This window comes from Puntigrus tetrazona, unplaced genomic scaffold, assembly GCF_018831695.1.
Source record: "Puntigrus tetrazona isolate hp1 unplaced genomic scaffold, ASM1883169v1 S000000513, whole genome shotgun sequence".
Lineage (NCBI taxonomy): Eukaryota > Metazoa > Chordata > Actinopteri > Cypriniformes > Cyprinidae > Puntigrus > Puntigrus tetrazona.
The window spans coordinates 1,556,336-1,573,827 of record NW_025048150.1 but is presented as its reverse complement, the minus strand read 5'-3'; the positions used below and the strand labels follow the sequence as shown (position 1 = coordinate 1,573,827).

General features: G+C 37.0%; 1 protein-coding gene across 1 annotated transcript in view; it reads right to left on the bottom strand.

The window, feature by feature from the left end:
- Window positions 1–526: 526 nt before the first annotated feature.
- Window positions 527–17,492, bottom strand: part of cbfa2t2 (CBFA2/RUNX1 partner transcriptional co-repressor 2) — a 34,424-nt gene continuing 17,458 nt past the window's right edge. Inside the window, 12 exon segments of the mRNA XM_043232219.1 lie at window positions 527–1,466; window positions 2,594–2,784; window positions 2,899–2,967; window positions 3,907–4,114; window positions 5,183–5,268; window positions 5,338–5,468; window positions 5,470–5,503; window positions 5,506–5,582; window positions 7,026–7,207; window positions 10,280–10,369; window positions 10,451–10,692; window positions 12,080–12,223. Of these exon segments, the coding sequence (XP_043088154.1) occupies window positions 1,191–1,466; window positions 2,594–2,784; window positions 2,899–2,967; window positions 3,907–4,114; window positions 5,183–5,268; window positions 5,338–5,468; window positions 5,470–5,503; window positions 5,506–5,582; window positions 7,026–7,207; window positions 10,280–10,369; window positions 10,451–10,692; window positions 12,080–12,223 (1,730 nt within the window). The 3' untranslated portion in view covers window positions 527–1,190.

Here is a 17,492-nt window from a genome sequence, read left to right as displayed (position 1 = left end):
GCCAGACAGAAGACCTGAAGTGTATTATATTATATTATATTTAATGCATATTTAAAAAAAAAAAAAAAAAGTGTATATATTGCATTGCATTTTATTACATTATATTTATTGTATGTAAAAAAAAAAAAAAAAAAAATATATATATATATATATATATATATATATATATATTTTTTTTTTATTTTTTTTTTTTTTTTAACGTATTACAGCTGGAATGAGTTTTCTTATGGCAACTAAATTTAGATATATTAATGCATCTTCTTCAACTTCCCGTACATGGTATCCTCGTCGTTAAATGTTTTATGGTTTGGCATATGCACAAAGTTTTTCCATCTATAAATTTAAAAGCTCTTCTTGACCGTATTTATTAGCTCTATATTATTACACAGTCAGTGCAGTAACAACACATCTCGTATTTACGAGAAAATACGGATTAACGAATAGTGCAAGTTCATTTTGTAGCGTTATCTCCATGACATAATCAAATCCATTAAAAAACACAGACAGCAATCATCGGAGCCCGAGGTCACGTTAATGTCTTTATTTTTTTAATATCTACTTCATAGCAATATTCAAGAATTCTCGAAGAAAAGAAACGACCGTCACAAAGTAGCTCACAAAATAAAGATTCTCTTACGCCGTTATATTTTACACATTCTTAAAATGAAAAAATAAATCGACTCGCGGTGTGCCGTACGAAATGAAGGTAGCTGGAGAAAAGAAACCTCGACTCTACACGGGGAACGGAAAATAAAAGTATATACACGTAACATCCTCCTGAGATTGCAGAGTTTTAATTGTGGACGCAAGAAACTGACCGGTTCGTGACCTTAATCTGTACTGGAAGCTGATGATTGTACATCTGGACCCTGATCAAAACTGGTCCCTTCAGACCAGGGTTTGTCTTCCAACACACACACACACACACACACACACACACACACTCATTCTCCATTGATAATATAATCAGATAATTACATGAACATGTCACAGCATCGACAGCTTTGGTGAATCCATCACTTTTATATTGCTCTGATATTGTATTTACACACACACACACACACACACACACACACACAAACGCCCACGAAACACTGACAACAGTTTGTGCGGGTAAAACCGATCACATTTGCACCAAATAAGCGAGCTGAGTCGCTCCCATGGCGTCCGGCGCCGGTCTCCTGTCTCTCTCAGTGTCCGGCGGCGTCCGGCGTGGAGGAGGACGAGGCCGGGGTGGCCGGGGTGGACGCTCTGGAGCTCTTCTCCAGGCCCGGGCTCAGGACGGGGCCGCTCTCCGGGGCTTTGGCCGGGACGCGTGGCATGGACTTGGGCTGCGTCTGGAGCCCCGGGCTGCAGATGAGATGGTGTCTCTCCCAGTCTTTGTGTTGACAGAAAGAGCCGCAGTAACGTGCTGCATTACAGCCGCTGCACGTCTCGCTCGCCTTCCTCCCGCAGTTCCAGCAGCACTGAGAGACAGAGACAGACCATCAGTACTGTATCGTGAGGAACTAATGCTTCTACATGTACATTAAACATTAAACGTATTAACAGTGACATATGCATATAAAAAACTAATTATTAGATTGGATGTGATTAATTGCAATGCATATATATATATATATATATATATATATATATATATATATATATATGCTCTCAATTAACTGTGATTCATCCAAAATCCAAATTCATCCAAAATAAAGGTTTTGTTTACATTACATATGTGTATATTTTATGCATATATATATATATAAAAACACACATATACAGTATAAATAAATATGCATTCTTGTTGAAAAAAATAAAAATTTACATCTATATTATATTCATATATATATTCATATATATATATATATATATATATATATATATATATATATATATATATATATATATATATATATATATATATTTTTTTTTTTTTTTTTTTTTTTTTTTTTTCAAAAGAATGCATTAAATTGCCAGTAAAGGATGACAGTAAAATTTAAATATGGCATTATGTTTAATAGTACTATGGTACGTAGCATAAATAGCGTACCATGCTAAATATGTTTGAAAGTTTAGTGTCAGCAAGATTTTGTTCGGGACAAAATAAATACTTTTATTAATTGAGAATGCAATAAATTAATTAAAAGTGACTGTGAAGTTATTTACAACGTCACAAAAGATTTCTATTTCAGAGAACAGGGGCGTAACTTGAGGTGTTCGGCCAATCACAACGCGCTGGACGGCTGGCCAATCAGAGCACGCCTCGCCTTTTTAGAACGATGAGCTTTGCTCAAATCGACCCGTTTCAGGAGGCGGGGCTTAGAGGAGAATGTACAGCATGTAGAAAATAATACCTTAAACCGCATAAACAGATTGCTTTACACACGCAAATAATCAAAATAATGTTTTATTTTTAGCAACGTCATATGACCCCTTTAATTTTTGGTCTTTTAATAGTGACGCTTGTTATTTGAATGCACTTTCGGTGCAGTACTCTTCTAGCTTACATTCTAGAAATAACCAAATGTTGCTTCAATCAGGCAAATGTCTGCATAAAAAGGAAGCCAGAAGTACATGTTTCTGTCCCAGTGCATGTGACGCTCACCTCGCTGGAGTCCTCCTGCTCATTGATGACCTGTATGGCGTCTTCGGTGGCTTTCCTCTTGGCCTCGGCGAGGGTTTTCTCCATCTTGGCTCTCTCGGCGGTGATCATCTCGAAGGCTTTCTGCTCGGCCTCGGCCACGGCCTTCTGCACCTCGTCCATGGCCTGGCGCTTCACCTCGTTCACCGCTTCCTCTGCAGGAATCAAAACCCGCACGCGCATCAGCATTTTCGCGATCAACGAGAAACAAGACAGGTGGCAAGGGAGGAAACAGGTTTCCCAGGGTGCATCTGGGTTGCCGCCCTTACCGGCTTTCCTCCATATCTCATCAGGCACGTAGCCAGAGCCGGCGCGCAGGGGAAGGTCCCTCTGAGAGTCTGCGGGACGCAAAAACAAATATATCAGGAGCGAATTAGCGGCGGAGCGGGAGGGACGGATACGGAGGCACGTGAGGGATTTGGGCAGCGTTCGGGCACAGATGGCGCCGAGGAACGCGGCCAGACCTCGGCGTTCGAGACGATATTCTCTCAGCCTGGACTCAAATACACAACACCTGCTCCATCAGCAGGCTCCTTCTCAAACACACACGACGTAGCCTGCTAGCTGGGTTTTAAAAGGACGGTTCACGGAGATTGAAATTCGAATTCCTTTCTTCTGTTGAGCGCAATGGAGATATTTCGAAGAACGTTGGCGACCAAATGGTAGCCATTGACTTACATGGTATTTCTTTCCTTACCATTGAAGTCAATGGCTACCGTCAGCTGGGTGAACTGTCCCTTTAATATTCAGGAATATTCACTGAACTGAATCGAGCTGAACGATTGAGTTTTTGTATATAACTGATTAACTCTGAGCTGAAGGACACTATAGTCTTCAGTAAACTTGATTATGGTTGAAACGTACTTGTTTCGTGATGAAAATGAATGAAACGAAACCAACGCTGAAATGAAATAACCCCAATAACGACACTACTGTCTTCCGCAGAGCTGATTATAGATGAGTTGATTCGTTCATAACTGCTGAATCGAACTGTCTTTAGTTAACACTGAATGAACTGGCTTTATAACGAACGAAATCTCTCAGCATTGAACCGAACTGAATAATGACACCATTGTCTTCCTCAAGAACTGCTTATAGCTGCAAATTTTTCTTAATTAAAATGTCTTCCGTAATGAATGAAATTGAGCATAATCGATACCGAACAGTCGCATTTAACGACGTTTGCGCCACTAATTCGGTCACTGACACCTGCTTTGAAGCGCTCTCTGCTGTAGTGAATCAAAGCCGAAATGATTCTGAACTCCTGAACGACTCACCCGAGTTGACTCCCTCCGCCGACAGAGGGCTGTGTGTCTTGCTGTAGGGGACGTTGGCCGTGGTCGAGCCGTTCTTGCGCCCGTCCTCGTGTGGGTTGGAGCGTCTCCTCCAGTAATTGAGCTCCTCGCGGTCGGACTCCTGACAGCGCCGCAGAACGCTCACAGAGCGCCGCGTCTTCTCCACCATATCCACGATACAGTTCAGAACCTGCAGACACAGACGCCACAGAGAACCTCAGAGCACGTTACTTCACGCATACATCATTCGGCTAATGGAATATTACATATTTAATATAATATGCATTGATAAAACAAAAGCGGTAGCCAACAGTACATTGCATGAGTCAAAACGATACTTTTTATTTCGCCAAAAATCAATAAGATGTCGAGTAAGGATCACGTGCCACGAAGATATTTTGTACATTTCTTACAGTAAATATGAAGTAAAAACTAGCTAAGAACTTAATTCGGACAAGTAGTTGTAGAAAAATGATTTGTTGCTTTCATATTATGTATAGATCTCAATTTCATGTGAACTACAAAAAGATTTTATTTTTATCTAAATAAAGAGAAGAATATATATATATATATATATATATATATATATATATATATATATATATAGATAGATATATAGATAGATAGATAGATAGTTAGATAGATAGATATACATTATGTATACATATATATTTATGTTTCTATTTATCATTGTTAGTGATGATTCTGATTATTTATTTAAATCAGAGTAAATTTAAAACCACTGTAACCAATACTCATATGATGAATAAATACTTTTATTTTAATTTAATATTTTATTTAGTTTAAATAAATGTCTTTTTTGCATTAAAGTAACACAGATGATATTTTTCATAATAAGAATGTGCTTAAAATCATAATTTTTTTAAATACTAAAAACTTGGTGCCGTTACCAAATAAAATAATGCAAATCTTTGCTTTATTTAAAAACTAAATATTAGACGGAAAACCTTTACAATTAATAAAACTGAAATGTAAATAAACTACAGCAAAAAAAAAGAAATATTAAAACAAACAAAAATGGGCAAAAATGCTTAGCAAAATTACAAAAACACAAAAGTAAAAATAGAAGAAGAATTGAAAATATATAAATAAAGCCTTTAAATGAAAGCTGAATAACGTTGTGGTATTTATTATTTCAAAAGTAAAATATAAAAATGTTTTATTCTTGATAGTTGATCTGGTGACCACCGTTTAATGCTGTAACATGATATTGAATTTCGAATAAACCCAGCCTTACGTGATCGAGATGTCTCCATTCTTCAGCCCACTCTCTGTCGGTCAGTCTGTGGTCCACAGGTTCCTCACGGTAGCCCCCGTTACTCCCTGAAGACGTCAGCGTAACATGAGAGACGCTCTGGCGTGTGAGACGAGTGTTAAAGGAGTGTGTGTTACCTGTGAGCCGCGGGCGCTCCTTCAGCTCTCTGAGCTCCAGGATCCGGTGAGGCTCTCTGTACAGGTGAGGCGTGCTGATGTCGTCCAGTGCGTAGTGCTGCAGAGGGGGCGGAGTCGGGTGGATCTGGGCGGAGCTGCAGCGGGTGGGCGGGGCTGTGTCTGGGGCGGGGCTAATGGTGCAGATTCGTTTGGCCGGTGGCTCCAGGGAGGCGGGAGGACGCTCGTGAAATCCATTCTCTTTACTTCTGGAAATCATTAAAAACACGTCAAATTAGAAACAAATCCTCAATGACACTTTCGGACCTGCTCAAAGACAATACCGTGCCATACCTTGTATTAAATACCACGGTATATTTAGAAATGCTACATATTAAATTGCAACATTACATAAAATCCATAATAACACTTAAAAAAAAATTGGAGCATTTATTGTGCATAATACCATGTTTTATCAATCATCCAAAATATTTATTTATTACTTGGTTAAATGTTTTACTATTGAATTATTATTATTTTTTTTTTATGGACTGTAAGCTTGAGGGCAGTAAGCTATAACATAAATGCCACATTTATTTAATTTGATCTAACAGCATTGCCATTGTTATTAATTTTACTTTACAGTATTGCTATTGTTATTTTAGCATTATTATAGTTTTTTGATAGTTTGGATAAGCATCTAATTTTTTTTAAAAGGTTACTATTTAAGTGTCTTTTTTTCACGTTTCAGACTACAATTATTTTCCAGTTATTAATTTTGGCATTTTAACTTAATTCAGGAAAGTTCAATGCAAAAGTTTTCATTTAATATTCCTTTTTTTATTTTATTGCAGTTTTATTTGAAATATATGTTTGCATGGCATTTTAATTTACCACAGTAATTTATTCCTTTCAAATGACTGCCACAGTACTATCATGGTATTTTGTGTGTGTATGTGTGTGTGTGTGTGTATGCGTGTGTTTATGTGTGTGTGCGAGTGTGTGTGTGTGTGTGTGTGTGAGTATGTGTGTGTGTGTGTGAGTGTATGTATCTGTGTGTGAGTGTGTGTGTGTATGTATGTGTGTGTGTGTGTGTGTGTGTGTGTGTGTGTGTGTGTGTGTGTGTGTGTGTGTGTGTGTATGTGTGTGTCTGTGTGTGTGTGTGTGTGTGTGTGTGTGTGTATGTGTGTGTGTGTGTCTGTGTATGTGTGTCTGTGTGTGTGTGTGTGTGTGTGTGTGTGTGTGTGTGTGTGTGTGTGTGTGTGTGTGTGTGTGTGTGTGTGTGTGTGTGTGTGTGTGTGTGTGTGTGTGTGTGTGTGTGTGTGTGTGTGTGTGTGTGTGTGTGTGTGTGTGTGTGTGAGTGTGTGTGTGTGTGTATGTATGTATGTGTGTGTGTGTGTGTGTATGTGTGTGTGTGTGTGTGTGTGTGTGTGTGTGTGTGTGTGTGAGTGTGTATCTGTCTCTGTGTGTGTGTGTGTATGTATGTATGTATGTGTGTGTGTGTGTGTATGTGTATGTGTGTGTGTGTGTGTGTGTGTGTGTGTGTGTGTGTGTGTGTGTGTGTGTGTGTGTGTGTGTGTGTGTGTGTGTGTGTGAGTGTGTATCTGTCTGTGTGTGTGTGTGTGTATGTATGTATGTGTGTGTGTGTGTGTGTATGTGTATGTGTATGTGTGTGTGTGTGTGTGTGTGTGTGTGTGTGTGTGTGCTGGTACCTGTTAGGGCTGTGTCGTTTGCTGCTCTCGTTGGGCTCCAGCAGTAGTTCGGTGGAGTCGGCGGGCGACGGGACGGTGGTGCTGAGCAGGAGGTGTTCGTGTTGGGACAGATACTGTGCCGGAGTCTGTTTGGCGGCTCGAGCGCAGTGCAAGAGCTCCCTCTGCAGTAAGGGCAGATTGGCCTGCAGAAAAACACTGCGTTCATCTCACCGCACAACACACATCGGATGAGGTCAATATACCACCATGGCTGATATCAGTTCTCCTGTTTGGCTGATGCATTCGAGGCGGGACTTTTATTTTGACGGTGTGCATTCAGCAAATACACATTTATACGATTTGTAAATATATATATATATATATATATATATATATATATATATATATATATATATATATATATATATATATATATATATATACACATTTTCAAATGATATGAAATTTCTAAAATATTAATTAAAATAAATAAAATGATATCGGCTTTATATTTTATATAAGTTATCGGTATCGGCATTGGCTGATCAAAAAACTAATATCGGTTGGCCACTAGTTGGCAATCAAACCCATTTTGTAGGGTTTTTCTTAAAGTCTGACCAGCACATTTTTGGCATTTTTCCTGCTAGGAGTGGAGATAAAGGTCAGAGGGACTGGTTGCTCGACAGACTCGGAGGAGCCTCGGAGTCTGTTCAGCGTCACAGCTCGCCATTACGGCTCTTTTCACCGACATCTCGTCAAAATAGTCAATAAATCTCTCATATGAAAACACTTCAGCCTCGGGAGAAGAGAAACAGTCGGCGAGATGAAACAAACCAGAGCCAGCGACGGGCATGTGAGTTTGATTACTGATGCCAACATACGAAGAATATCAGACTGTTTTCTGTCAAACCATCTGGCCAACACGAGGGGAAGCTAACTTACACGTCTCTGTAAAGCACGCTAATGTTACTGATTCATTTGAACGCCGGTGATTCACGGGCTTGTCATTCGACTAGGGAACCAGATCCAGCATTTTATACATTTTAATGAAACAAAACGGGGATAAATGCTGCCATAAATTACATTACATACTGTACGTTGCTTTTAGGTAGTTGTATTGGTCGCATACTGTTTATGTTGTTAGCCATTATAAGTGTTTAGTATATTATTTGTAGTTTTACTTTTTTTTCTGTTTCAGTTTTAGTCATTTTTAAATGTGTTATTGTTTCTTTATTTATATATATATATATATATATATATATTTTATTTTTTTTTTATATTTATATATACAGTATATATATATATATATATATATATATATATATATATATTTTTTTTTTATATATTTATATATACAGTATATATATATATATATATATATATATAAATATATGTATATATTTATATATATACAGTATATATATATATATACACTGTATATATATATATATATTTATTTAATTTAATTTTTAGTTTGTTTTTTCTAATTTTAATTCTTCTACTTACACTTTATGTACGTTAATTTATTAATGTTTATCGTTTATTTTTTCATCTCATATTTAACTCAATCTCAACTTCATCTCATCTTAACAAACAGGTTTTAACAGGTTTCGTTTTGGCCTGCATGAAGCCCGTTTTCCACCACGACCGATTGCCCAAAAGTAAAAAAAAAAAGAGGAATGAATCTTGCGTTTCAGTTTCACGCTCTTCTCATCGCCAAGTGATTCGCACATTGGCTGTGACTGAATCGTTTACAAAGAATCAAAAGAACGATTCGCTGGTGAATCGCCGAAACACTCAGCATTCGAAGCGGTTCAGCTTTCCGAGATTACATTCAAAATGATACGCCGAAGAAAAAGATCTGGGAAGCTTTCAAATGTTTTCGAGGACAGGCCTCTCTGCAGGTGTGATATGAACGCTCCTGTTCGTGATTAACTCGGTCCTCCTCTCACATCTGCCGCCTGTCATTCTCCTTCTCTTATTTTGCGCTCCATATGCCGCTCAGCCCGTAAAAGCCTGCGACGCTTTATAGTCGTGTTTCACACTTCCGACCGCCCCGGATTCCCGCTCCGTGAATGAACGAAGCAAGCACCTTCCACTTTCTCCGTTCAGATTCATGCATGCCATCATCCAATCAGCCGCTGTCTTTTATCCATCTATTAAGATGCTTTCAATGCACTTTTTTCAGCAGGTTACTATTTATTTGAAGGTGTCCTTGTTACACTGTAATAACACGTTTAATTACTGAGTAATATTAACTACACGCACTTACTATATGGTTAGGAATGCTTGCATGTTTAATACTAAGATGGTTAGGATTATTTGCATTAGGCATCATTTATTCTTATTATAATAGTGCATGTAACAAGGACAACTTATAAGGAAATGTGTTGCCTTATAATATTTTAAGATCTTTTTCCTTTTCTTTTTAAATATTACTATTTAGCTTCCATTTCTTTTTGGGCTGAGCTTTAGCTTTTATTTAGTGCAACAACTATAGTTTTTCCCAATCTATTTCAGATTTTTTTTTTTAAGTTTGACATGAAGTGTTTCCATCTCATATTTAACTTTAGTTTTAAAATATGTTATTTAAATCAGCTTAACATCAATATTTTAATATTTTTTCAGGGATTCACTAAAATCCACATTCCAGCGTTCAAACTGTGTTTTTAAAAAAGAAATTAAAAATATTTATAATCGTTTTATACACTATTTATTTTTTAAATACATTTAATTTTATATCATTTATATACATTTATTTTTTAAATATTTACACTATTTCTTAAATTGAACATAAAAAGAAAAAAGGTATTATGTTTACTTTGTTTTTGTTTCACTTTATATATTTCCACCTCGTATTTATATTTTAAGTTTTTATGTTTCTTTTTCTATTTCTTTTTTATTTATTATTTTATCCCATTTTTTATTTTATTTTATTTGCTTTATTTAGTATCAATTTAACTAAAATGCCTGAATACTTTTGGTTATCTTTATCTTAACTTTTTTTTTTTTTTTAGTGCTTGAAAACTATTTATTTAGCTAAATGTGAAGAACTACATTTATTTAAAAGTAGCTACAATAATTATTAAAAATAATTAAAATTTTTAAAAATAATTATTAAATAATAATTATTTTAAAAAATTCTTCATTATTTTTAATAATTATTGTAGCTACTTTTTTATTAAAAATAATTATTAACTAGGACAAAAAACTAATTGGTCTAGTAAAAAGTGAGTTTTTTTTATTTTTTAACTAAACTATTATTGGCCATTTACCTTCAGGAAGGGGATGACGAACGGCCTCAAGGGGAAGTTGGTAGCTTCTTGCAGTCTGGAGTGAAACTCTTCGATGGTGACGGTGGAGTTCTGTGGGACAGACACACAGCTAGTTAGCTCCGGTTGACGCCCGACCGGTGGCTTCTCGTGAACGGCGTGCGAGGGACCCACCACCAGCGCCAGCACCAGGCTCCGGACGCTCTCTCCGATCTCGGGCGAGATGTCGTTGCCGAACTGCTGCAGCGTGGTGAGGAAGCGCTTGAGTTTGCTGAGCTGGCGAGCGCCGCAGGTCGCCGGGAGCTGCTGATTGGCCAGAGAGGAGGAGGACGAGGACGAAGGGCCGTTGCTGTAGCGCTGAGGCGGCGAGGGAATGGCGTTGAGCATCGGCGGAGAGTGATTGATCCCATTGGTCACTGCAAACACAGCATTATTTAGTGCTGCTAAATGATTAACCCCGACCAAAATATTTCTTTTGGTTTACATAATAAATTTGTGTGTAATGTGTTTATTTATTACGTACACACTCGTACGGTATATAGTTAAAATATCTTTACATATGTTTACAATAAATAGTATATATTTAATACCCAAATATATATATTTTTAAACGTATACATCCTGTATATGAATTTGTATATACATAATAAATATACACACATGTTCAATGTAAACAAATCTTTTTATTTTGGATGCGATTAATGGTGATTTATTGTTTGGCAGCACCAAATTACATACTTATACTACAGTTTTTATTAATATTAATATTATTATTTTATTTCTTATTTTAAAGACTGTTTACATTACTATTTATTCTCAATTTTGGATTTTACTTGTTTACAGTCTTTCTTTCTTTCCTTTCTTTTCTTTCTTAATTAGTTTTTAGTTTTATTTTTTTATATTTCTGCTTTATTTGAAAAAATAAAAAATAAAAAAATAATTATATATATATATATATATATATATATATATATATATATATATATATATATATTTATTTATTTTTTAATATATATTTTTTTATTTACATATTCCTGCATTTCTTAGTATTTTGTTACTGCAGTTAGTTGCTCCTTTTTTGCACAAAAAGTTGTTTTTGCATACAAACGCATGAATGATGAAATTTAAATGCACTACTATTCATTTAAAGTACCGCAGTTCTCTGGTGAAAGATTATATGACAGAATTAGGGCGTCAGTGTTCCTGTTAAACTGGACATTGAAGGTCAAGTCAAGCACACTGCATACTGTAAACCTCATACTACATACTACGATTTTGTCAAATAGGTTATCTGGACATTCCACCCACTCCGTGCATTGATATTTTCCTCCGATTCATCAATAACTGATTAATTACGCGACTAGCGCTATGCCGTCGTCACATGACCTCATTACGTCCATCACTTTTGGTCTATCGATCATGCTGGAATCGAAAGGTCAGGTCAAGTGCACTGCATACTGCAAATTGCATACTACATACAAAAAATGTAGCTTATTTCCTGTCTGTGCAACTTTTTTCCAGTTTCAATATGCACTGCATTAATACAGATTCTAGCTTTAATTATAACATGAGTTGAGTGGATACTGCTGCATATTATTTGTATAAACCGACTGCGCAGACTGCATGATCCACGTCGACTAATGTCCTCATTAAGAGTGTCCGAAATCGCTTTTGCGCACCGCGTGCTGCAAATGCAACAGGTTATCCGGGAATATCATGCACGCAGAAAACCCAAGTCCCCTGCAGAGCACGCACACTGCAGAAATGCTATGTGACGCACTAGGGCCTAAGCCGCATACTCACATGCTGTGGTGGAGAAGGCAGCCGGTCGAGGTCCGCTGGGGTTGACGGAGGGCAGAGGGGGCATGACGGAGACGGTCGGTCTGGAATGAGTCTTTCCATCCACTGGGGAACCGGGCATGGCAGGAACGTTCTTCTCTGTGCAGTCTGAAAAAGCAGAGATCGACAGATCACTCGTTGCCCTCATTGTTCGCTCGTGGAGAGATTCCCATTAAAACCCAATAAAGGACATCTCCGATCTGACGCCGAATCGCCACGCAATCAATTCTCAGCCCCATCCGAAACGTTCCCAGAAGCACCATTGATATGCAATCCGTGTTAAAGACGCCTCGGCGATCCAATTGAGCCCGAACCTCTTAAAGCGGCATAAATTTCCGCGCTCGTCTAATCTTAACCCTCGCGCCCTTGCTGAAGCCATCGGCCCTTTCTGGTGCACACCAGATGTTTTCTGCCCCTGTTTAAGAGCCGTGGAGTCCCGACAGCTGAAGTGCAAATGAACCGGGTTTTGTCCTCGGGTAAGAAAGGGCGATCATTGAGCCCGCTTAAGAATGGAGAATCGGCCATTTCACGCTCACTAACTAGGCTTCACAAAAGCCGTCAAGGGCTAAATGCATACTTTCTGCCTGTGAATGGACCACCAGGCCCAAAAGTCGTAGATCAGAGGCGCTATTGTTCTACAAGAGCCGTGAGAGAAGCCATCGGCCTCATTTGGAGTATATCAGACCGCCGAAAAAGCTTTTACAAAGACGGCTAATAGACCCACACAGATCGACTTGTCAAAGGTCATGAAACGCTTCTTACCAGACGACTTTTCATGGACGGACGGGGCTTCTCTCGCTGAAAAGCGTGTTTTGTTTAATGTTTATTCATGGGAAACTAATGCAGTGAATGTGTTTCTCGCCGAATGATTGTAAACGGGTTCCATGACATAACAATGAAAAGTAAGGCGGCCTTTAATGGGATTGTTATAGCGCTTTATTTTTACGTTTCATTGCGGTCGTGATGAGCAGACGGGTTCGTCACGCGGCAGAAAACGTGAGTGAATTGAAATGGCGTTTTGCAAGTTACAGTTGATATGCTGTTTATATCATTCTTTCTGATTATGTTTTTGAGTTGTGTGCAAGGGTTATTATACCCTGAAAAAAAACACACACACAAATATATATATATATATATATATATATATATTTTATATATTTATTTTTATTTATTTATTGCATCGTTATGACAAAATTAAGCCAAAACTAATAAAAAATTAGTAAAAAAAAAAAAAAAAAAGTGAAATATTAAAGTGAAAATATATTTAAAAAACTATAATAGAAAAATATAATAAACATTTTTTTAAATCTTGTAGAATATATATATTTATTTTTTATTTATTTATTTATTTTGGTTACATCATTATGACAAAAATAAGCCAAAACTAATAAAAAATTTGTGAAAAAAACAAGAAGTGAAATATAAATGTGAAAATATATTTAAAAAACTATAACAGAAAAATATAATGAATAAAATTTGTAAAAATCACATTAATATAAAACAAATAAAACATATTTGAATAGAGAATAAAACCCACAGTATAATATATAAACTATAAAAAAATATGCAATTGTTATGATATATAAAAACAAACAACAGCAACATATTTATTTTCTATTTATTTATTATAATTATCAGATGCATTTATTGTATTATTTATTATTGTATTATTATTATTTACACATTTATTGTGTGTTTCTGAAAGTTTGCTCCTCCATGAGAACTAATCAACTGCTGAAATTCTTTGTAATTTAAGCTGATTTTGCAACAGATCTCATTCTTGTGTCTTTATTATGAGAGTCCAACAAAATCATCGTCTTAGCCCTTAATCGAATGCAGCGCAGTCACAGGTGCGACACACTTTTGCACGCACACACACACACACACACACACACACGCTTGGACACGCAGACACAGATCTTGTGGTTTGAGAGCGCACCTGAGCCCCGCTCCGGGTCCTTCAGGCTGCCCCTCTTAATGCCTGACTGAAAAAATCATATGCCAGCTTTTTTGCCTTCCATGTACACCTGGTTCCTTCCTAGGAGGCAGGAAGTAGAACGCGGGAAGGCCTGGGAGAAACAGGAAGCCCAGCCATTTGGTTTTGTGCCACACCATAGGATGTACACAAAGCCTCCCGAAAGCACCGTCTGTTAGCAGAGATTAGCATCGCACCTGCGGAGAACTACGGCTCAACCAGCACCAACACTAAAACATACACTTTTATAACGTGGATCAGAACATTCATTAGAAATGCTCTCTCAAATCAGACTGGAGTCACGTTCATTTTCAAATATCACAAATAGTAATACATATATATATATAACTATATTTAATATATAAACAATTTCTTTATTAAATATATGTTTATATTATGTACACAAAAACGTTGCTCAACACTAAATATATCTGTTAGACTGATTCTGAAATATATATATATATATATATATATATATATATATATATATATATATATATATATATATATATATATATGTGCATATTATTAAATTGTATTGTATGAGTGTAAATACAATAGATGGGCATTATAATGGCTGCAATCCTCTTAAAAATCATAATAATGTTTATGAATCAATTATTTAAGCACGATTATGGGTTTGTTTTGTAATTAATTTTACTTAGTAATTAATAACATAAATTAACTTCTGTAATTCACCCAGAAAACACAATAAAAAACACACAAAAATAAAAATAAAAATAAATATATATATATATATATATATATATATATATATATATATTTTTTTTTTTTTTTTTAAATATCTAAATTATTCTAAAATCTAATATCTAAAAAAAATGTTATGCATAACTGAAGGCTGATAAAAATGTATTGAAACTGTAGATGCTTCCAGCTCTTAAATATAGCCTTTTTCGTAGTTTCAGGGACAAAAGGCAGGTGTGGAGTCTTTGGTTATCAGTCACTGAACTGCTCGAGCATCCTTGCACCTGAGACGGTCACACACACACACACACACACACTCCGAGCACACAGGTCTGTTAGCACAGCTCCAGGATCAATATTGATCTGCTCACAGTAAAACACACAGCTTCCTCTGACTGCCACCTGTTACACATAAAGAGGAAACATTCATTTCTGCTGTTCTTAAACGTCACTCTCAATACTAGACACATCTCATGACGCTCACAAACTTTAAGCTGCTTATTTATAACATTTAACCACTGCTTCACCACAGATTGATCAGTAGCTAGTTTATTTGAGTACGCAGAAATATGCATAACTGCCTATTAATGCATACTAAGAAATATCTGAAATGAATGTTACACAGACCGTTATGCAAAACAGCTCAGTTCGCTTTCACTCACTTTTGTAGTTATCATGTATATTTACCGAGCATGAACCCTCAACATTTAACATTTCGCTCTCTAATCGAATGCATTCTGGGTCAAACATAGATATGACGATGCTAAACTGAATTTCAACGCAGATCGATCGCATTCATTTGCATTCCTTTCAATTCTATTTCTTGCATCTAAATTCAAAAGACAACTCCGGGCCCTGTTTTTGCCACCTCCGTTTACGTCCGATTCCGATTCCCGCGCATTTATCGTAACACACATCCGATTTTTCCTCAAACGCGTGAAAACCACGCCGACTCTGAGAATATAACCAACCCCGTCTGAAAGAGCTTTACTCCCCCAAAACGTTAAACATCGAGGCACAAAGAGTTGATTTAAAAAGCCCGGCCTGTCTTTGTTTAAAATGATATATGAATTTCCATTAAAAGCGCTTCAATGTGTTTAGAAATCATTTAAAGAGCCGCTCCGCCTCCGGCCGCGCATCAGCAAAACAAACCCACACAGAGCCACGGACACAAAAGGGTTAAGCTATCGGATCATTATTATGTGTGTGAGAGAGAGAGACAGAAAGAAAGAAAGAGAAAGAGCTGGGACGGATGTTTCTGTTTCCCTCCCCCTCCGTCTCCTTCTGTTCTTCCACCATATGGAGCTGCTGGGGGTGTGAAGGACAGCTGGAGTCTCCAACAGTCACCTGTGTCCAGATCCCAGAAGAACACGGAGATGCTGGACGCTTTCAGATGTTTCACCTCAGGAAGAAAAAAAAAAAAAACACCCTCATCTCAAGGCTCCTCGGAAGCTTTCTTCTGCCGCCGAGTGAAAATATAAAAAATAATAAAAGCGCTTTCTCAGAATTGCAACTATTTCATATATTGGACTTAATGACTTTATATAACGATTCTGAGCTCTTTCCTTAAAAGTTAGAAGTTTGAAGCTAATGGTTTTTTCTTTTAATTGCGAGTTTACGTTACAATTCAGATGTTTTTTTGTCTCAAACGGGCAACACTTTTTTCATAGAACTACAAATTGGACCTTTTTTTCCAGTTTATATTGCAATTCTGGTGTTTTATTTCTCAGATTTGCACGTCTATATCTCATAATTCAGGCTTTTTTCCGAATTGCAACTTTATTTGTCACACTTTAGACCTTTCTAAATACGCTTTTTTTCTAGAAATTGTGAGCACAGTTCAGGCTTTTTTCTCGCAATTTGGACCTTTTTCTAAAAATTGTGAGCTTCTATTCAAATTCAATTGTTTTATTTCTCAAACTTGCAACTTAATATGTCACAACTGAGAACTTTATGCTTAAAATCTCTTTTTCTGGTTTATATTACGGTTCAGTTGTATTATTTCACTCATTTGTTGATATCTCGCAATGGTCCTTTATGCTCAGAATCTCACAGTTCTTTTCATACAATAAAAAAATACTACATTTGACTTTTTTGTCTCAGAATTGAGTTTATATCTCACAATTTCAACCTTTTTCGTCGCACTTAAACACCTGAAGCTGAGAGAGCGTCTCAAACAGCAAAACTCCAAATGCATGCATAAAAAGATCTCGATAACATCACGAAACGTGATCGAATTTGCCAGGAGACCTACGCTCCAACCTCGGATGACCCGAGCCGCCCTCTGCATTCATTTCATAGCTCTATAACGCAGACTTTAAGATGAATATAACCGATATAACTCCATGAAGTCTCCTGGGCTCTGAAAGAGCAATAAAAAGTTCCAGTGGGGAGGGAAAGAGGAAAATAGGAGTTTGAGAGGGAGGCGGGAGCCAGGGTTGAAGAAAAGAAGGCAAAACAAAAGCTGCACCTGGTGCCTATCTCACACACACACACACACACACACACACATCTGCTGCTCTCTCGCAGCGCATGCGTTAGCCTCAGCAACAGGTCGAGCCGGACGCATGCAGACACGTTCAGTCACTTCACCCACATCCAGCCTGACCCTCCAGATCCGGAGCTTTTCCATTTTATCTATTTACCTTTGAAGGTTACGCGACTTTTTCAGGTTTTTTTTAAAAGCGAATGATGGCG